This window comes from Buteo buteo, chromosome 15 (genome assembly GCF_964188355.1).
Source record: "Buteo buteo chromosome 15, bButBut1.hap1.1, whole genome shotgun sequence".
NCBI lineage: Eukaryota > Metazoa > Chordata > Aves > Accipitriformes > Accipitridae > Buteo > Buteo buteo.
Window position 1 is genome coordinate 8,363,648 of NC_134185.1, and position 23,273 is coordinate 8,386,920.

A 23,273-nucleotide genomic window follows, 5' to 3' on the forward strand; every position below is an offset into this window, starting at 1 on the left:
TTCTGATACTTTCCCCACTTCCCCTTAAAGAATATCTTAGAAAAGATACAGGGCTAAGAAAGGTTCAAAGAAGGGTAACAAGATGATCAAAGGCATGGTACCACTCTAAAGAAAGAACAATTTTGGAAGCTACATCTCTTTAGTTTGGACAAAGGAAGACTGTGGTAGTCTTACTGAGATTTATAAAATAGAGAAAGCTATAGAGAGGGTGAATAGGGATTGACTGATTCCTTTTTTTTCCCCAAGTACAAGAGCAAGAAGGCATCAAATCCAGCAAATGTCAGGTTTGATCAAGTTTTGTCTCATGTACAGCATCCACAGAGCTCCTTGACATAGGCTGATGGGGGTATTCATGTGGCTTCAGGAGCAGACTGCATGAGATCATAGGGTAGAAATTAACTGAGAGTTATTAAATGCATAAAATCACTCTGGTTCAGGAGTTCCCTAAGCTGCAAATGACTGAAGGCAAGAAAAGTACTCACGAGAAGAGTAGTATATATCTCACACTCTTCCTTGAAGGACTCAGGTTTGGCTACTGCCAAGGTAAGGACGAGATGGCCACGTAAGGTCCTATATTATCTGACAAGTCTCTTCAGCCTTCCAAGTATTCTACTAGGCGAATTAAGACTATGGGCTAAGAGCCAAAAATACTATATGTCCTATACTTTTGGATATTTAAGAATGTGCATAAGTCACCGGATATTTATATAGTAACAAATATCCCTCAGCTCCTGCTGACTTCATTACACTGACCCTGCTGCTGCACACTGGTCAGAGAGGGTAGAAGCCTGGGACCGTCTATGCCGAGCAGACAGCTTGTGCAAACCTGAGAAATCCAGGGATTTTAGGAAAAAGGTAACAACAAAGATGAAGAGCTATATCAAGCATATATTACCTGTAACAGTAATATACAGGCATGCAAAAAACCATTACCTATGGGAGAGACAGAGGATGGCAGCCTTGCTCGGAGAAGGACAATTCCCAGCAATGGTGTGAATATCCACAAGCTGTCTGTAGCAATTTTGTGTGTGGACTTAGGATACATTTTTCACTTGTCCAAATGGTGACACTTGTGCTGGAGGAGCAATTCTGATGGTTTCAGAGAGAATGTGGTGGCAGCGGGTATTTGTGGGTGTGTGTGCTTTGTTGATTGAAAAAATATATAAATGCAAAACAGAAAAAATAACACCGATGTAACTGTGTCTTACTGTTCTCAAACCACCATGCTAGAAACAGCTACAATAGATAAAAGTCCATGGGGATTTCTCATATCCCAAAATTGTTTTTTGTACATTTGTACTTCTTAATATTTGAAAGTAAGAAGCATTGCTACTGTAGCAAGAAGACTGTAGCTGCTTGATATCTAGGTGCATGTAGCTTCAGCCATTCTATAGGTAAGATTTATAAAGAAAAAAATAACTATTGTCTAATTTATGAGCATAGAGCTAAATTTAGCTGCTGGTCCTCTATATTTGAGAAAAGCAAGTCACACAGAGAGCTCATTTCAGACAATTTTGAATCAGGACCACCAGGATCAGTTTCACCTGCAATTCAGTATTGACTCATAATTCTAAGTAATCATTCTCTCAGAAAAAGCTGATGATGTGTTCTTAGCAGTTATACTGAGGCAGTAACTTTTACGCTGTATTTTTGGTAAACAGTCATAAAGCTATTATAATACACCAGGAATTCCTGTTAGAAAAATACCATTTGCTTCTGCCTCTTAGAACTACATACAATCAAAGGAAATCAATTATGATAAATAGAAATGGTATCCAATACCATGTTACTGATATCAGGAGTCTCTGCATATGACTAATTGAAGATCTCAGGAAAAAAAAAAGAAGTAGGAAAGGAACCAATTTAATGTGGAGTAGAACTTTAACAAGCACAATTAATAGGAACAGTGAAATGATGACATGAACCATGAGGGTGAAATGATGGTGAACTGTGAAATGGTGCTGATTGCAGCTGAAGTAAAAATTTTTTTCCTTGGAGGAGTTGGGTTTATGAGAGGTCACTCTCCTACCTAGATTACTGAAACACTACCACGCTCACCAGCAATTAGGAGACAGAACTTCTTTTCACAAGCAAACTCTGTGTAAGAATGATTTTAGCAAGCTCAGTCTCTCTTTCTAGTACGGCCATTAGCCAATCTATGTAACTCATGGAGAACCTCAGATGGCATTAGCCCTGCAACTGGAGTTCATTCCACTCAACCTCAGCCCAGTGAGAATTTTACAGTGAGAATAAGAAGAACGGGACTTCCCTGTTGCTGTGCCACTTTTAACCTAAAAAGCTCTTTGATACCCCAGCAATGGACAACAGTAGAGAGCTGCTGAATGGCTGGAGAGATGGACAAGCAAATCCCATCAGGCATCCAGTGCCCCGTGACTTTCATTGCAGTTAGTGGTAGTTGCAGCTCAGCAGCACTAGATTGCTCAACTTTGGAGCAGTCATCTCTTCCTCCACTTTTTATCTCCTTGGAAGGGGAAAATTTTGCAACATAAATATCATGGAGATGTAAAAAAAAGGAAAATTTAAAATGGCCCAGCATGGAAAAATCAAACAGTTGTAGCAAAGGACAAATTTGCAGTTATTCATCTGATGGGATAGCCTTTACACACCTAAGGCTTGGAGATCTAACAGAAGTAGCTCTTGGAGCTGTTGTTTTTAACGCTCATTTTTTGTTAAGATGTCCTAAGAGCCTAGATGGTAGGAATGCATAAACATTATGCTTGGTGAAAAAAACCTTAGTACCTCTTCCCCTATATAAAAGCAAGCAAGAGAGTGCGAAGTAATGAAAACTTGAAGTATCAGTTTCTTCTTATTAAGGCTGAGTTCCTTGCATTCCAGCTACTTAATGTTCCCTGATGCTGACTGAAGAGTCCTGAGAATTCTATCACTCAGCTCTTGCTCTGCTACAAAAATTCACACGCACACCAGTACGAATTGCCATTTTTCTCTCTTTCTTCATCAGTTTCATTTCCACAGCTTGTATGAAGAATATTTAATTACACAGCAAGTCTGGGAGAAGTCGGTGTGTTCTGTGTTTGAAATTATCATACGTGAAATGCAGGAGATATAACACTGTCATGAGCTATGGCAGCAGGCTTTCTCTGAAGTTTCTCTCAAATCTCCCAGGAATGTGAAATAATTCCTATACATGGGATTTCCATCCCCGGGACTTTCACCTGTGAGCTCCTTGACATAGGTGTCACATCCTATTAGCTACAGGGTAAAGTACGAACACCGTTAAGTGCTCCGTGAAAAGTAATGGTAGACATCCATGGTGTCTTCAGGTGACTCCTTTTAACGCGAAATAAAAACGTCGATTCAAGGGACCGCTCCCACAGCGTCATTCGTAAGTATGAATGTATTTCTGTGCGCTCCAGAGCATTAGCTAGCGGGCAAGGTCAGTGTATCAATAAAACCAGAGGCAACTTGTTCCTTCTTCACTTACAGAGTTTTCACTAGAGTCCCCTCGGGGGCTGGTGGTGCGTGTCCTACAGGTGGCCTTTGCTGCTGGTGGCAGGAGCAGAGACCCTCCGTGGCGGTGGCAGTGGGTGACCGTCACCGGCTCACAGCGGCCCTGCCTCGTTCGAAACGGGCCGGTGCAAATAAAGTTCAAGGTAACTTCACAGATCAGGGTCATATTACTTCTCAGCCGCCCGTCTATATAAAAAGCGGGCAGCGCCTCGCTGCGTGGCAGAAATGCTCTCCCCTGCTGCTGGTGCAGAGCTCCACGTGCACTGTTGCCCGCCGCGGGGAACGCTGGCTCTATGGCTACCGAGCTGCCAGCTGAGAAATTTGGGAAACGTCAGTGGGAGACGGACCACGGTAAGAGCATCCTGTACCAGAGCCTTAACAAAGAACATGGAAGTGAGACCCAGTGGCACCAGCAGGATCGCGGTCCTCACCGCTCCACGGGAAGCAAGGGCTGCTCTTGTATGGACAGGAGAAGAGTTGTCCTGAAAACACCAGAAGTCACGTGCAGAAGAGCTTCTGAAGTGCTCTTGAAGACTTTAACTTTTATTAGAAACTTGCCTTCTTTTTATCACGTGCCTTGGGAGGACCAGCTTGTCCTCATACAGCAGAACTGGGCCCCTCTTTTTGTCCTGGGCATGGCACAAGAAGGGGTGGATTTTGACCTGAGAGAGATTTCAGCCCCTAGTTTATTGAAAAAAATCCTCCTCAATCAGTCTTTGACAGCTAGCAATGAACTGGGCAGTTCGTCACTGGGAGCATCTTTAGCAGAAGTTCAGAAGATGAAGAATTTATTGTGGAAATTCTGGGACCTGGACATAAGTGTAAAAGAATATGCCTATCTTAAAGGAATTATTCTTTTTAATTCGGGTAAGTCCTCCTGGAAATTACACAGATGATTATGTGCCTAGAAGGTCATGTGGCATTTTCATTTACGTATAGACAAATGCTTAGTTCTACTCTTTTCTATTAATATAGCTGAATGTTCTCAAAAATCTGTATCCCACAATTTAATGATCTTCTGCCTGAAGTAGTTTATTTAGGTTCCTTGGATGTGTGCAGTAGGTCACCCACTGTAAGCCAAAACAGCTTCTATTAAACAAATTTCAAGTCATAAAGAATTAACCGTGCCACTTGAAACTGATTTCCAGTTCAAAGGTAATACAGCAGCCTCACCCATAGTACAGCAAAGGAGAGATGGTACATGGGTATGTGATGTGAGTATTAAAAGTATTTTAACAAAGACTTCCTCTGTAGCAAGAACACTGGAGAAGAGAAAATAATCTCTATCATCTGATTTTCATCAAGGAAGCAAAAGGATATTGTGTTGAGGTTACACAGCTTTTATTTATTTATATATTATTTATCTGTCTATCCTTTAGTATCTCTACATGGGACTGCAGTCACGGAGCAAACTCAGACTAGTGATTGCATCCTCTCACTTCTGGTGCCAAGTTCAGCCTCTTTAGGAAGGCAGGTTGCCTAGGTCAGCACCACGGAGTGCGTGAGTCATTAAAAGCTGAGCTCTAAGTCCACTAAAGTAAATGGAAAGACTTATTGACTCCAGTTTGCTCTGGCTCAGATCCCCGTCTCCTTCCACAGCAATCACTGCTGTTGGCTGCTCTGTCAGCAGCATGCTATACTTGGGACTGCACCAAAAGGATACTTGAATGCTTCAGTTATTCCGTGGTATTTCTTGTGGTGAAATGTTTATAGGCTGCTTAAAGGCTGTAGTGACTTTATATTTGTTTCCAATAGGATTCAAATTCTGATTCTTGAGATGTAATGTCATCCAGATGTTTGGTATTGTCTCGTGTGTCTATGCCACAGCATCAAATCAGTGGAGTTCGTTTCAGTGCAAGTTATTTTCTGTTTTTTCACAATAAAATCAGGCTGAAAGAAATGACCGGTTATATCCAGGGTGATGCTAAGAGGAGAAATCCCTCATCTGCAATGGCTTACACAGTTTAACTAGCAGGCATTTTTATTATCTCTGTGGATAAAATGCGATTTTCACTTAAGGAGAAAGCAGCAGAAGCAGTGTTATGTTCTGGTTTTGTGCCTTCTAATGCCTGCTACTTCCCCAGGGTGCCATATGAGAAGCCCAGCAACCCTTCATGCTGTGCAGACACTGTCCAGAGTTTCGGGGGGACTCCCTAGTTCTTAGGTGGGATGACCCTATTCTGCAGAGGTGCCTTTCTCCACGGGCTGCAGAAGGCAGCTGGGAGGACTGCAGTTAAGCCTAGACTGACTCCAGATGAAACAAAGAGTCACAGTCTAACTCTGGGCTGAAACAGGTACTCAGGGCTTATACACAGCCCAAACCACCCTTTCTCTACCTGTTTTGCTGCAAACAAATCTGTACAGCTGTCTGTTTCACAGTTACTATTTTTAAGAGTTTTTGAACACTTTCCACCAAACTCAGAAAATGCTCTCTACATACATGCAGCACATTTTCAGCTGCCCTCTTAGTTTTGGCTTGATGTTTGGCCAAACCTTAATATTTTGCAGGCCTCAGTGCTAAGAGGATTTCAGGCTGCCACCAGCAGCGACAACACTAAACCCTCTGCTGGATCATGGATTACCTCGTGTGGGCTCCCACCCTGAATGTTTTATTCCTGTTGGGACCACCAAAACTGGCTGAGGCAAAGGGGAAGGACGAAGCACGGAGCAGTCCAGAGCTGGGTTATGAGTTGGAGTTCAACAGAGTGCCCAGAAATGCAGCTGTAGCAGCACAGCTAGGACAGTGCTTGGGCAAGAAGCATGACAAACAAGCATGCCAGAGCTTTGCTTGTGCCCTAAGTCATCTCTTGTGTTATAGAGATTGTGCTTACTATCATAAAAAAATCCCTTTGGGGACAGGGTGGCAGGCAGCATGGAGCGTAAGTCCTCCCACAGTACTTCTGTGCGGGAGGCTCTGGCTGGGTCATTGATCGACCACATCTGGACCAGCAAGAACCTGCGAAGGAGAAAGCATGTGCCCAGCCCCGGAGGGGAAATGGGCAGCCTTGCATCAGCTGAATCCAGACTCTCCAGAACATCTTGCCATCCCTGCTTTTCGCAGGATGCTTTGGCCAGGTGGCTTCGGAGAGGTCAATGTGTGTACGGGTGAAGGGTCCGGCTGCAGGACCTTCTCTAGGACCCAAGCAATAAGTCAAAGGAAGGAGCAGGTAGGACCGTCCTGCCATGCATGAACTGCACAGAGTGAGGTGAAACTGCTCTTGCTGCTTTTGACAATTGTCTGAAAAGCAATGAGAACAGCGAAGAGATGGGAATCGTGAAAAACAGTGCTGTTATTGTATCAGTGCCATATATATATGTTTATGGAGTTATATATATATATATATACACACACATATATATATATGTATATATAAAAATAACTCCATCAAGGCTGTGACAGGACTTCTGTTAAAAAAAAACACTCTTAAGAGGTTTACAGTTCAGCTGGAAATACGTGTTTCACTGAATATTATTACAACAGATCTCAGAACAAGAAGTTTCTCATTATTTGTAAATTAAAGCCAGTGTCTGATTACATATAAAAGAAGACCAAATGGGGAAATTAAGCAAATTTGAAGGGATATAAGCAATTGCAATTTCATCCTGAATATATAAAATCTTGACAACTTCCTTTCCATGAGAAGTCTAACACTTGGAACCATCCTCACAGCTTGCAGCTGGTGGTAATCCTGGGAGAGAAGATGACTTTTCCAAACCCTTCATTTCTGGCTAGCCCAGTTGCAGGCTTTGCTGAGGCTTCTCTTCCTCTGGCAGTGATGTCTGGGGAGAAGAGAGCTGCTGAATACTGAGAAAGGGCAGCCAGCCACAGACTGAAGAAAACCCAACCTGGTTGGTTTTGCCGTAGTACAGGGCACTAGGCAAGAAGGCAGAACCTCCCATACTTAAATGAATGTTCCTATATGAAAGACTCCCTGGTCTAAGCTGTTCAGATCCCATCCCAGGGAGGCATGGGGTCGGTCACTGTAAAAGATGCTAAACAGGCCTGAAGTGTGTGTTGGGAGATGGGTTAAAATAGGACATGGGAGGCAGGAGAGGCAGAAGTCAAAACCTGGGGATTCATGCTAGCCCTGTCCAGACTGCAGCAATTCTAGGCAGGAAAAGATGGTGTCATCCTCAGGTGGTGAGGACAGGAGGCAACAGGTTGCTGAGAGCTACATGACAAAGCAATCCCACCAGAGGCAAAGGATAAACACGGGGTGTCCTTTGAACTGAGCCCCGGCACCCACGAAGACCCTCAGCGAGCCAGCAGGTTTGAAGTCACGTGCTGTGGGAGGTATGGGATTGAGGGTCCAGACCACGGCTCTCCAGAGCAGAGACCTCTCCCTCTTCAGAAATGGCTGAGGAAAGGGAGTACGAAACCAGGAAATAAAATTATCTACCCTACTCCTGTGGGTCGTGATACATCTCACAGAGAACCTCTATGCTCTTTTCAGACTGTAAATGAAGATAGCTAGATAGCATGGTGAACCACAGTGCCCCAGCTTAGTCTAGCAAGCAGAGGCAACAGTAGGAGGGAGATGGGGCTGGGTAGACTGGAAACCTATGTCTTTAGACCGCCAGCCTGCTTGCTGCTCCAAACCACCCCCTCTATCTTCCTGATGTTACCTACCTATTTTAGATTAGAGCTGGAATGTTTCCACCTACTCAGACTACGGTCTCAGCATCATTTGGTGGGCAGACAACACTATAAAGCTGCTTCTCCGTCTGTACTGAGTGAAAGTTATTTCCTGGTACCATTTCAAAGCTGGATTTAATGTAATGGGCTAGATTCCAATGTGCCTACAATGCTGCTCAATGTTCCTTCAAATTATTGAACTAGACATATCTTCCTTTTCCAAAAAGTATGTTTAGAAAGTTTTTATTGTTTTCTAGAGAAAGTAGTACTATAAGCTAGAAAGCCAGACACTTACCATTATGAAGGGCACAGAAGAAAAGCATTTACTCAAGATTTATTATTTTACTTTTTGTTTTCACAGGATGCCATGTCCTAAAATGTCTCCCCTATGTACAAACACTGCAGCAGGAAGCTCAGCAAGCCTTGACGGAGTTTATCTCAACAATGTTCCACAGAAACCTAGGCAGGTTTGCTTGGATTCTTCAGCTAATCGCCTCTCTTCAAGACATCAATGCAGATGCTATTGAAGAGCTCTTCTTCAGGCCCATCCTAGGACAGGCCACCCTAAATGTATTACTTCTAGAAACCCTACATATCAAGCCAGACTAGCTTTGAAAACAGATGACATCTGTGCTCTCAAATACTTATTTTTGAAGAGATGAGAGGATTTTGTGAGCTAAACACATTTCAAACAAATCATTGATGCATCTTTGTAAGCCATATATATTTTTTGTACGATGAAGTAATTTTGTAACATTTTAGAATTAAAAGCAGAGAAATCTAAGAATTTCATGATCCTGTGTGCTTTCAAAAACCTTTAGTCTAATGTATTCAAAGACTGTCTAGGAGCACCAGAATTCTTTCCAGTTGTGCTAGGTTCAACTGTATTATTTCTAGTGAGCATTTTTATGGCTGTTTAAAACTATACTATATGCTTTTGACTTTCCAGAAGTTTTTGCTTTCAGGAAAAGGGGCAGTGGCACATTGTATTCAATGCGTCACCAACTGAAAATGAACAGATAGATAAAAGGCTGATCAATAGTAAAATCAGTATAAATCCTTCCTTTTCCTGCGATGTCATTCCCCAATCCCAGCCCCTTTTCTGTTCCACTGAGAACTCTAGTCCTTGGCTGTAATTGCTTGATAGAGCTCCCCCTTATTAACTGCTTTCTTATAGGCTCCTTTTCTAAGTCTTGCTGTAAACTGTGGGCATTAAAACTCTCTCCCATTATTCACAAAGTCCTTCCCTGACTAAGAAACTGAACAAAATGATTAAAAAATTTGTTGACTACACAAAAGCCGCTGTTCAGAATTGTTTCTACGATGGGAATAACAAAGGCTGAAAGCTACTATGCTATGCCATAAACAGTAGAACTAACGTAGCCCAGTTTCCTACATATTTAAGACCTTTGCCCTTTAGCCCTCCCTGCACTGTTTATAATTACCCTCACTTCCCTCCAAACAGATGGTAGATGTTCCTCTGACAGCAGAAATGCTGAAATACGGTTTCCTACAGATGTGTACAATCTGTTCCTCCATCTCTCACTGCAAGAGTTCCACGTCTCCACCTCTGTGTGTGCTGTAGCATGCCCCACAACATCTCACTGTCTCCTGTCCGGCTGGAGAAGGGGCAGCATGTGTTGGGGCTGGCGCCAAGCTATGTGTGTCCTGACTGGTCATCCGTCAGGTTAAAAAAAACATTGAGCTCATACTTTAGTTGCAGCAAGGGAAGCTATTTGTATCTTTCCCGTCCCATCCCTCCCCCAGTGGTTTCCATGAAACTTAGAGGAATTAATTTCTGCGTTGTTTCAGTAGAGAGTCCAATCTAGTTTTGTTTGTCAAGGGGGCTCAAATTCACCAAATGGGGACTGACAGGCAGGTAGACAGACAGGAGGAGGACAAAGAGTATGACAGCTTAATTCATGCTTCCTTAGGAAGTCAAGCTAAAATCATAAGAACTCACATATACACACACACACACACACACACACACACATCAACACATGTTTACATACAGAGATGGATGTTCAAAGGACTTTAAAAGAAAGTCAGTCAAGGAAAAAAGATGTTTAAATAATAAGAAGAGTTTACTACCTACCCATTTTGACTAAATACCACACATTTTTCCCCCACTTTGGTAATTGAGGAATAAACTATAAAAATAAAGGGAAAAAAGTAAATCCTAAACAAGACAAACCAACTAAGCCCCTGGGTACTAGTGATCATGGAAGTAACAACCTCTACAGTAAATACAACTCACCTTCCTATGTTACAGGCTAACCAAACCTTTCAGAAATTAAGCTTTTTGGACTGATATTTTCCATTGAAAGCCTTCAGACTAGCAGTTTTCAGTAGGTTTTTGTTAAAATGGTTCAATAGTACTGCCACAGATCAAGTGGTGCATAGTAACAGGATATTCCGTGGTTAGTTAGTTGTGTTAGTGAATGGAAACATTAGTTCCAGAGATTTGCTTTTCGTCTGTTCTTTTTAAGATTCGCCCAAGCAGTATACATCCCAAAATTGTATTTGTGCATTTGGTATTGACAACACCATATGGTAGTAGACATACGAGTTTGTCTCTCTCGGACACCTCAGAAGTCCTGACAGCTTCTACTAGAAATGCTCCACTTGCACAGGTGACAGCGCAGCGCAGGCCAGGGCTGCCTGAGCGGGAGGCATTGCACATGCAGCAGCTTCTGCGATGAGAATGGGAAGAAGTTCCCTGCTCTGATCTCAGTGCTCCCACTGCTGGGTAGAAGAGAGCAGAGAGAAGAAATGCCCTCAGCTCAGTGGGAACAGTGAGGAATTTTGCATAGAGGTAAAAAGTACAGAAAACATGTAAAATGAGAAATAGTCATGGGTGGTTAGAGACTGGAGCAAAAAGGGAGATCAAAAAAAGCAGAAGAGCGGGACAGAAGCAGCTTATTAATAGAGCTAATTTCTGTGTAGTGCCTACTTTACCTTCATAAGCCAAAGGCCTGCTCAGTGACTCACCAACAACCTGAACCAAGGACAGGGTTTACGATTCAATAGCCTGAATTTCAGGCTACTCAGAGCACATCAGATAGTGTCTGCTTGAATCTTTACTTCTTATCAAAATCTTCTTCAAGGTCTTTGATTTTATCTTCAAGGTTGTGGTGGTGCGTACAATGGCTTCAATTCAACTTCCTTTGAATTGGAGGGCACAGTGCCAACAGTTCCCATGGCTTGGCTCACCCCGATGACAATGCTGTATTTGCTGACTACTCTTTTAGCTTGATGGGTGTCTATGTTACCAGCTGTCTGAAAAGAATGCCTACCACTCCACAGTGAAGATTGTGGTCAAAACTTTGGGTTTTCAAGATGGCATTACCTTCTACCGTGAAGGCAAATACTAGGCTTCAAAGGGAACTCCCACAAGATCTGATACTCATGGACCTCACCTCACTGTGCTCTGAATACAAGATTCAATCCTTCAGGTCTTTAACAAAACACATCTTCATTAGTATGTACACAATTAAAAACCTCAACAACCTTGAGCTAATGCTCTATGTGACTAAACAGTTCTCATCGCACAGACCTGATCACAGAGAGAGCATGACTGTTAATAATAATTTGCTTGATATCCTGTTCAAAGGGGTTGAGATACTACTGTCTTGCTGAGAACAGAGTAAGAATCTGTATCTAATGTAATTAAGCTGCATATGAAAGTGGAGGCGGTGAAGGTACAAGAGGCAGAAAGGAACAGGAGAGGTGAGCAATCATGAGCAGAAGTTAGGGGCAAAAGCAGGAGCTCCCTCTGGAAGGAGGAAAGGCAAAGTGCAAGACAGCCTTTAAAAGTCAAGGGAAATAACCCATTGCAATGGAGAAGCAGAGATAGAAATGAACATACGGCAAGAGGAAGATAAGGGAAAACTCTGTGCCCCCCCCCCCCCCCCAAAAAAAAAAAAACAAACAAAAAAACACCAAACCCCAAACCAATGACGAGACAAAGGTTTATCAACACTTTCTTTAGCTTCTGGAATTGAAACCAGAAGCAGAAGCACTGTTTCTCCGGCTGTGAAATCCACCATCAAAGTATGTGTTTCCATCCCCCTCTAGTGCCCAGGAGATGACAATATTGCCACCAGAATGTGAGCTTTGCTGATGAAGACCTGCCAATTACAGTACCTAGCACTGTTGATGACCCAGACAGAGCTTTCATTCAGACACCTCTCTCTTCCCAGTTGGTGATTTTTTCAAAATACTTTATGACAATGTTTTTAAATTGTTAGAAGAAACCTACATTTGCAAAATCAAGAATGAAAAAATAATTTCAATTTTTTTGTGAAATCTCACTCCAGCCTCCTTCTGAATATTACCATAAGCTCTTTTAATGACCTGGTTGTGAAATCCCATCGTTTCCCCTCTGGACTCCCTGTCTTACATGGGGCAAAGAATGGCCTGTACTGTGGGAATTTGTTATAACTGTGCAATGGAGGAGGCTGCTGTCTGCTAAGGCTCAGGGGCTTGTGCTGCAGCACCAACATTGCAGAACCTGGATTAAAATGGGTCTGCAGTGACAGAAACAATGTTTTTACAGTTAAATTGGATGAATGACAACTTACAGACTGTAGGGCAACCCACATAAACTCAAGTGGCATTACTGCAGGCACTCCAGAGTCGTACGTGTCTCAGAAGAAAGCTGCTACAGTGTTAAGTGGAATAAAAGTTTTTCATTTTTCATAGTGGTAAACACAGGGCCTAGCGAAGCATGGTTTGCAGAAGTCAGTAGGCTCTCACAGCTGCAATCCAGGTCACAACAAACTGCATCTCACACTTCCAAAATGCTGTATAGTGCTGTAAGCACTGAAAAATCAGTCTGTGCACACCCACAGTGCAGGGAAGCTTCCAATGGCCCTAATCTTGCTGCTTTAATTCCGCTTTTGCAAAATGAAATCATAATAATATTGCCTCCTTTCATGACAGATCTTTGAAGATATTAATCAGTGTTTGTAAAGAGCTAAAATGCTGTACCTGAGCACCTTAGAAAGTCCCACTGAAAATGAATAATTCTGTGTTCTATGCTATATTTGATAGCATAAAGTAATGCAGAGGCCTACACATTACAGGGAAAGCATAAAAAGAGAAGATACTGAAAAGTAAGATTTAGTAAGCACTGAGTAAGGCAGTGAACCTGTGGCAAAAATAACATGCCATTTGCTTTGGTGGGATCCACTTGCAAGTGAGTCACTTGCACTCTAGAGCACAGGCAGAGAGATGAGCATGCTCCGAGGGAGGTACGCCTCCCTTCTCTTACACACCTGTCTTAGGTTTGGATGAATCACACTATGAAGTGCTTTACCTCTGCCTATTGATACAGCTCAGGAGCCTACCTGACCATTTGAGATTCATCACCTAACTTTCAGATGGTAAATGTGAGATTAGTCCCACCTCTACAACATATACAGAAGTGGTCTGGATAATACTGCACATGCAGTACTAACATCTTCTGATGTTAGCATGCTTGGCTTTGTAGTCCTGATCTTCTTTAAACAGTAGGTTTTAGACTTACGCTTCCAGCTCAATGTGTATTTCTAATAAACAACAGATATCTGATATGGGCTTGGAAACAAAGATAATTCAGTGATTTTATTCACCTGCCCAGAAAGGACTAGGAAGACACACTATTCCCTGAGAAAACATTCATCAACTTTGTTTAAGTAATACCAGATTTCAAAGTCACATGGGACATCACACTCATACATCTGTGTCCTTATCTATATCAATATTTCTATGTTTTTTTTCTGTGGAATGACTTCATTAACTCTTTTGTAGAAACGAAGGTATTTCATTCAAAACCTAAAATTTCACTTTTGCTAGAAAGCCCTTGCAAGTCATAATCTCAGTCTTAGATATAATTTTATTTGCAGCTGAGCCAACTATTGTAGGGTACAGATATGTGAAAAATGCACTGCTGTACTTCATATTAATATAGCCACACAAGGAAGCATGTCACTTATTTCCATCACAGCTCCACTAATAAAAGCAGCCTAACTCAGGGAAAAAAAACCTGGAGACAAGTTTCTATAATAAAGTATAGGCTAAAGAAGCTCCAATTCTTTTAATGACAAAAAGGGATCTCACTGAAGCCATTGTTACCAATTGTACAGAAATCCTCAATCTTTTCCAGTGGGCCAGGAGAGGGGAGGGTGAGTCAGTAGTTCAGTTTTGCTTGGGCTTGTTATCAACTGTTGTCCTAGGTAAGGCTGTGATTTTGAAAGTACAAGTTGTCATTATTCTTGTGTTCTCTCTCTGCCTGGGGGGGTAGCAGAAATGTTGCAAGATGAAGCACTCCACATCTCACCTAAGATAAGAACTTCTTCATCAAAGGAAGACATGGCCACAGCTATCTGCTAGCAGGTAATCTCAGGAGCCAAGAATACAAAGTTTCAAGTAGCGTGGGAATGGTCCCATTTCAGTCAGGCACACTCACATAAGCATAAATGTTTACTTGGAGGGCAAAATGGAAATTTAGTGTGCTTGAGACAGCAGTCAGGATGGCAGGAGAGGAATTTGCAAAATAAAGGTCTTGTTTATGCAGATGACCACATAGTGAAGAGTCTAACAATCTTTCCCCACCAGGATGTTATTAGCAATTAAAAATAATCTGTCATATGCCTATAATATACAAACATTTGCTTTGAAATACACAAATATCAGTCAGTGCATTGGAGCATACCTTGATGCAGTAGATGGCTGTGGTCACTGCAGCATGAGCAGGGGGCTGCACATTTGTTGAAGACCGATGCAATTTATGGGAGCATGATGTGAAGTGTGACGACAGACAAGGAAGGGATGCTCTGACTAGGAGGAACAGTGGCATCATCTCCACTGCGCAGTGTTGTCTAGGAACTCAGAACAACTGGGAGGGCAATCAAAGATGTAAGAGTAACTCGTTACTGGTGACATCATACACAATGTTGGTGAATCAGACTTCTAGTCTGCCACCAAACATCATGCTGTCATACAGAAGTGACCAGAGAGATGTTGCACGTGTCTCCTGAGAGTGCCGCTGTGGTACCCTGGATTAGTAGATGTTGCTACTTCATTTCTTCTGGGATCTCGAGTCCCCTCAGCCCTGCGACATCAGCTTGCCCAGTCCCTGCACCCCTAATCTAAGTAGTTTTCACACTCCTCTGAGGCACTGAACATGTGAGCCCTGCACAGCCCTCTGAGGGTGTATGGATAGGTGTGGACTCCCTCGCCCACGCTCCAAGGTAGGCAAAAGCAAGCCAGTTCAGATCTGAAAGTCATGTATTTGCACAGATTTAACAGCTTGGGCACAGCCCTGGGCCACTCCAGCTACATAGATTCCAGAGGTGGGTGGCATCCAGTTGGCTTGGAAAGTGAGTGAGGCAAATATGTGTCTGTCTGCACCTGTCCTGGTCAATATATATAAGTCAACAGCATCATTATTAGGAAAATAAGATTTGGGCAGGTCCTCCTACAACATTCAGTCTGGTCTCTCTCTTTGTGGATATCAATCTTGTATACAATTACATCCCCAAACTTATCAAGCTCCACCTGAAGATAAACTAGGATGTGTTTGTATGCTCTATTCCTAATGGGAAAGCACCCAGAGCCTCCTGATTTGATGGCTAGGAACTTTCTAATTCCAATTTTAGATTATTAAAGACTAATATATCTGCACATTCTTTCTTGTATCAATATTGTCATTCAATTCAAATAGCTTTTCTCACTCCAAGGTGTTCATCCAAGACATTTATAGAAAACAGTTGTGTCCCCTATCCTTCTGACTCTGTCACCACCTCCTGCCATCCCTACTCTGATAGTTTTCAACTTCTGGTCCATATTTCATTTTCTTGTTTTTGACCGATGGCCTAACATTATGTTCACTTGATCTGCTTGAGTCAGAGGATGAATCTCTCTGGTACAGAGATGAATCTCAGATTTGCTCCCATCTGTTCTCTCCTTCACCTGGAGGTCATTTTGTTTCCTGTTCTGTGTTGTAGTCTCACATACAGCCTCATTGCTCTGTCTTAGGCTCCATGTCTTAGCTATCTCAATCATATCTTCCTCTCCTCTGCTGCAACTGGCTTCCCTAATTTTCTCTTTTGCCATTCCATCATCAGCCTGCCTTTTTCACATCCCTTTCCATTACTGCAAATTCATTTCTCAACTTATTCTTCTCTATCAGTTAGTCTTTTTTTTTGTTTTGCCACTGCATCCTTCTTCCTCTCTTACTCTTCTGGTTCTTTTTCTAGATCCCAGCCTTAAAGAAAGGATGAAAATCCTCAGACCTTCTCCTATGAATCGCTATACAAGACACCCATGCTGTTGTTTGTTTTGGGCAGGTAAAGCATTGCTTGCAAGAGTAGTTTTTCTTTTGGTCTTGTCTGTAACAGTCTTTCACAAGAAGCTGAATGTGTGTAGTCGTAGGCAGTAGCTCTGAGAGTACATATGAAACCATCACTAGGTCTTGTACCACCTCTTGGCACATCTGAAGGAAAACAACCCTAGGCATTCATCTACTGCAATGTAGATCATCCCAGTATCTTGCAGACCTAAACAAAACTACTCCTGTTTTCTATGTCATCCTACTTCTTATCATCTTCTCAGCATGCTAAGAAAAGCGTACTAAGCAAGCATACTTCTTTCTTCCCACTAATCTTATTTCTGGGTGATGTGAGAAGCCTAGCAGAGAAGACAGAGCAAGATGGTTGTCGTGGTTTAACCCCAGCCAGTAACTAAGCACCACACAGCCGCTCACTCACTTCCCCTCACTCAGTGGGATGGGAGAGGGAATCGGGGAAAAAAAAAAGTAAAACTTGTGGGTTGAGATAAGAACAGCTTAATAGAACAGAAAAGAAGAAACTAATAATGATAATGATAACACTAATAAAATGACAACAATAATAATAAAAGGATTGGAATATACAAATGATGCACAGTGCAATTGCTTACCACCTGCTGATCGACACCCAGTTAGCTCCTGAGTGGTGATCCCCCCCAGCCCCAGTCCCCCCAGTTTATATACTAGATGTGACATCTAGTCACATGTATGGAACACCCCTTTGGCCAGTTGGGGTCAGCTGCCCTGGCTGTGTCCCCTCCCAACTCCTTATGCCCCTCCAGCCTTCTTGCTGGCTGCGCATCAGAAGCTGAAAAATCCTTGACTTAGTCTAAACACTAGCTAGCAACAACTGAAAACGTCAGTGTGTGATCAACATTCTTCTCATACTGAACCCAAAACACAGCACTGTACCAGCTACTAGGAAGACAACTCTATCCTAGCTGAAACCAGGACAGGGGTATAGAGCTTGAGTCTTCACAGAGTCATCATATGCCTAGAAAAATACACTTTGTCCTGCTGCTCTCCTGAATTTTTTGACTTCTCCAACTAACCTGCTTCTACTGTCCTGCCTGAGATCCCCCTTTCAAAGGAAACTCCTTCTGTCACTAATTTGAGTTAGTTCAGACCAAGGGTTTTCCTCCTATCCTACAGTGAAACGTTATCCCTTCTTTGCGTTCTGAAATATGTTTTATTTTACTGGGGGCTCCTCAAAAGAAAGTACTGGAAAGTACAAATTTACAGTTTATTACTGAGAAAGTTCAAGAAAAACAAAACCAAACTGTTTCATGTTCTCTATAAAAGGAGATGAGGCAGAAGAACAAAAAAAAATTAATGACTTTTTTTTTTTTGTGTGCTGAAGCAGGTAATTGTCATGTTCTTGTCTTTATTATACCCACCTCAGAAAGCAGATGGAAGATACAAAATCCGACAAAGGGGGCTGAACTTTGTCCTCTTGGACACAGCTCAGGAGAAATCAAAAAAGTGTTTTGTGACCACTCTTGCAAATAACTATAACTTCTAAGGAGGATCCAGTGAGACTGAATCTTATTTAGGTCCTTGTATTCTCAAAATATGACGATATCTCAGAACATGTTTATCCTCTTCAGGGGCAGACTTCCACATCTGATTGTAAAACAATGAAAGGACAAAAGGCACAAATGGAAATCTTCAGGCTTTGGGCCCAGCTGAGCAAGCAGCTCTTGACATTTCTGATACAACTGTAAAGAACATCATATGGAAAACAGTCTGATAACAGATGAACAGTCTTCTCTAGCTTCAGGCATATGGTAACCCACACGTGAATCATGCAGACTGAAAAGACCTTTCCTTTCTGGAGATCCAAATATTTCATATTACTTATCCATGGTTTTAAAAACATAAGGCACAATAAGTGATCAGCTTGATCTTTATGATTGTTCCTCCCTTTTCCACAAAGATAAGTAAATCACCTCTGCCCCAGACCCAGTCAACAGCATTAACCAATGTACTGTTAGGCACCAAGCTAGTGAGAGCATAGCAGCATCATTAGTATTTACAAGCAGAGATCACTTAATGTGAAATCCAAGCCAGGGGTCACAGTGAGTTGCGGACTCCAAGGGCAAACTGTAACGTGCACACAGCTTGCATCGTATATTGCATTGCATGACAACTACCTGTTCACAGCAGCCTGTCCTTCAGAGAGCCTGGACAGCCCCACTGAACACAATTCCCTCAGAGAAACACACTTGCTTAGTGACTCCCATTTTTCATCAAGTCTTTCAAAAAGACAGCAATTCCTGCCTATTGAACGGCTCACAATGAACCAGAAAAAATATTGCTTGTTTGGTTTCACAAAGGGTCCAAGTTCAGTCTCCTTACACACCGCAGCTCCTCTCCCATGACCGCCAGGGCTATGCTGCATCTTTCCTGGGATATCCATAACCTACAGAGTTACAAGGTAGAAATAGGGTAGGTGATCTATGGACTGACTGCAAGACTAATCCATTTGGAGTACCAAGACTGCCGTCAGATGCTAAGGCTGATAGCATGCTGAATTAGCTTCGATCCTGTTTGACAGCTTTCTGAAATCTGTATCTGTGAGTTATTTGTGAAGGAAACAAATGGCTGTTGAAGATGACCCACCTTTTATGCCAACAGCCATGGTGGCCATGGGACTGTGACGGGCACAGGCAGTAAGTATTTCTATTTGGAAGGAATCTGATTTTCTGCAATCAAAATTACTAGAATCTGTTGCTTAAGTCATCTTGTAGTACCATCATCATTATTGGGTTTGAGATTTTTAACTATTAAAGATTCCTGTTTGGATACACAGTTTCCCACAGGATTGCCTATGCCTGGACTGGGCGAATACAATACAGTCACTGAAACTCAGGGACTAAGATGAAAAATACTGAATCCAAATCCAAGCAGACATGTAGACCTCATGAATAGTGACATGACAGGTTGTGTGCTTACTGTCAGTGTTCTCAGGCAACGCCAGGGCTGAACTGGGGGAACAAAAGACTCCTTGCTTCCAGAAGCGACTGCCTGGGACGAGAGACACACTTTAAGAGTTTTGTGAGTTGCTACCACACATTTTTCTGTGAATAATGGATTTCAGTCTCTCTACTGTCACTCACACAGTCATGTTAAAACTGCATTGAGCTGAATTTCTCTGCATATCAGCTTAGTCAATAGCAAATCAACAGAATGTCCCTCCTGTGCTCTTCCTCCTCTCAAGTGTTAGCTTAACAAATGGGTATGGCAAACTGCAGCTGTATCATATTTTCTGGAATTATTACTTCTTTCCTTGGCATGAGTTTATTACATAAACATATGGAAAAATCTGCACTTGGGACTTTCCAATTAAGCATATGTGACAATATCTGTGGCATAGTTCCTACCAACAGCACTAGAAGAGTTCAAGGGAATAAGAGTAAATCTCTTAGGGACTACTCCTGCCAGGGACTTGATTCTACATCTCTGGGAAATGCTGAGCATAAGCATCCTTAACTCCTACAGAGTCACTAGTAGTGGAATTAACTTCCCATACATCAATCATCGAATGAGTTAGCAAGCAGACAAATCTTGCTCTGTGATTCCTGCCACGCACCCTCTCACCCGTGACATCCACTGCAGTTCTGAAATCAGCGGCCATCTAGATTTAGAGAAGCAAATATTGCTGGCAGTATAAATTCCCTATCTTTTTACATACACCCACCTGCCTGTCAGCCTGCGTATCTAAACCCCATCACTTCAAGCTTCTTGCACCTATGCTATGTAAAAAGTCCTTATTTATAGCTGGACCCAGAAAAAAGCCTAGTCCTTACAACCAGTTTAGAATCAAGGCTCCCAAAAGAACAATAAAGTTCTTGCCTCCCACTAATGCCTGCTGGCATTAGCCTGGCCTAGGGGCTACTTCCAGCAGTCAGATTTAGCCTGACCAGAGGGAGAAGTACAGGTTAGAAGTAGAGCTACAATTGTGGTGAGATTTAATTTTTAGAGAACTCCCAGTAGGATGAATATGCCTTGTTTTTTTCTCATTTGACAAAAGGATTGCACAGAAATGAAATCTGAAACACTCTTGATGAAAGCAGTGAGCCCTGTTGGTAAGTCATTTAATAATTAACTAGACAAAGCTCTTGACAGTTCACAGTAGGAAAGAATTCTGATTCAAAAAGGGTGGAGAGAACAATCTGACAGATCTGTTTTTCAACATATGTATGACACTTCATCAAGCAAATTTTTATTGTTCCCTGCCACCTAATGGTGCATGTGAAAAATTACAAATCAGTAAGACAATTCTCAAGTTATGCTACTTCTAATAGACTTTGATACATTTATTTAGATATAAGGAAGGGAAGAGGTTATGGAAAAAAATGTGAATTACTATTACTGGTTTTCAGCGATATCCAGGCTGCCTAATTTAGACTAAATTCTGGGTGTTAGGGAAGCTGTATTATTACATTAAATGCCTGTGCTGCCTATGGATACCTCTGAAAGCCTGCTACAAGACATTCTGTTCATCTAAATTAAACTTAAGCAGAAGTCTGTCATAATCCTACTTGAAACAACTCTTTATATGAAAATTAGAAAGAATCAATGTACAGCATTTCCCCAGCCTAGTGGTTTTTTGAATGAGGCACAAAAACATTGAACCGATCTTAGATTTCTCCAGAGCCATGTGAATTGCACGAGTGTTAAGCATTCCTGCTTTGAGTAGTAACCAACAGAATTTGTAGGTACTCTGTGGTGATGAAAATCTTTAGTCAAAAGAGCATATAGAAAGATACACTCTTTTTATGTTAAAATTAAAAATGCACCTACATAGTTTTTTGCTGGGATGAAGAAAAAAGATTGGGTGAAGGAAAAAGGAAATAATAATAAAAACCACAACCAGCTACCTTATTTACAGATGGCTGCAGGTGGCTGACTACATTGGTGCAGACACCAGTGCCACACTGACTGCAGCATTAGAATCTGAATACAATCCAATACCTGAAACCTTTGTAAACTAGCCTAGGAAGAAAATACCTAGAATGTCCTCTAACTGCAAAGATAGCCAAACTAAAAGGGAGACGTACATAGAAGGAAAAAAATATGCCGTTTGGATTAAATTTAGCAGAACTGACAGCCGAGTAGGGGGCTTTGCTTTTAGAAAATTAGCATAGGAGTCCCTAGAGTATGATCTATTTTTGGGTAGCTTTGATTATTCACAACCTGAATACAGTTCTTTTCAATCTTCTCATGTTTGAGAGCAATGAAATGTGGGCCTGGATACTGCACTGACTTGAGCAATATTGCCTCTCTGGCTGTTGATACTAGTTCAACAAATGGACAACTGATGCACAGAAATTGATGTCTCCATACTTACACCTCTAAATTTTACAATTGTATGGCAGGACTATGACTTTTAATTGTTCACTTGCTGGTAGAGTACAAATTCTGTATGTTTAATTTACAGAAATGACTATTAAATTTATGGGGTGAGATTCAGTATTTTTGTAAGTGATCACAGCTCCCACTCTGATCAGCAGCACAAAGTCAGTCTGTGGCAAAGTGAATGGAATCTCAAACACTTATTTAAACCTGTGGAACATGTTGCTTGGTACACGGTTATCTCTAGAGCAGTACCTGCCAGCGGCAGGCAGAGCACCGTGGAAACCTGTAGGGAACTCATGTGATCCAAAGGTGACTTCTTTAGATCACATGACTGTTACTTAAAGCCACCTAAACTGAATAAAACCTTATCTTCTGACAAAAGACAATTTACAGACAGTGGATTTTCCTTTCTACTTCCTTCTACCTGTACATGTGATAAGGTTTACAGTTTATTATTATTTAAATCAGAGCTAATGCTATCAGTCTGAATAAGATAAGCAGATAGTCCTCTAATAAAAATAATAGCAGCAAAAATACAGAATTATGCTTCAGACTTACTTATCTATAGAGGACAAAGTGCTTCATAAAGGTAGCTCTTTTAAACAGACACGGGAACTGCATTGTGCTCTAGGGGAATGACTATGGGGAAACAGCGAGACTTTGGCTCAGTAGGTTCCTGGCATGAGCTGATCCATCATACTTTTTTATTCTCCCTTTTTTAACTTCCACTGAACACTATACTATAAGCAGGCATCAAAACTGACCAGTATACTGTAGTGGATTATCAAAATACCAGAGGGCCATTCCAGCATGTTTTATATATGACCTGCTGGATGAGTATGTTTTGCCCCAAGAATCCTGAATACCGGACTTCTACATATTTGCTTTTTGAACACTGCTTGTAATGTCAGTTGTATATATATATGAGAAGAATCCATCTCTCCACTCGTGTCTGAATCTGATTGATTGAGATTTTCTGGCATACTTTCTTGATCTGTCAACTAGCGATTCTCGCTTATTACTGAACAACAACAGATATTTTAGAGCTGGAAGGTATTAATAGAATTATTTCAGTATGACCTCACCCAGCAGTTTGGGTATCAAGATCATAACTCTTGTTTGAGTTATAGTACATCTTCTACAAAGAAATCTAGTTATTATTGAAGAATGGAAGTGATGAGAATCCAGTATGTTCTCAGGCAAATTGTTCCTACATTTAATTATCCTCGAGTTAAAAATGTGGTCCTTATTCTTTGCACAAATTGGATTTCACTATGATTTTTTTTTGCATTAGAGTTATGAGCTGTCAACTATTAGAAATCATTTCCCTGTACAGGTATTTCTAGATTGAGTCACAGTAGAAAATAGAGTTAAATATGCTCTGTGGTTTCAAAGCAATTAAAACTGATTGAATTAAACAGAGGAGAGTGGGATTCTCTTCCCGTAATTATG

The 23,273-nt window shown here is 41.7% G+C and overlaps 1 protein-coding gene across 1 annotated transcript; it reads left to right on the top strand.

The window, feature by feature from the left end:
- The first annotated feature begins 3,723 nt into the window (after positions 1–3,723).
- Positions 3,724–9,411, top strand: LOC142039617 (nuclear receptor subfamily 0 group B member 2-like). The gene is made up of 2 exons (XM_075046356.1): positions 3,724–4,356; positions 8,487–9,411. Exons 1-2 carry the CDS (start codon positions 3,783–3,785, stop codon positions 8,732–8,734), a joined length of 822 nt encoding a protein of 273 aa, XP_074902457.1. The 5' UTR covers positions 3,724–3,782; the 3' UTR covers positions 8,735–9,411.
- The last annotated feature ends 13,862 nt before the right edge of the window (positions 9,412–23,273 follow it).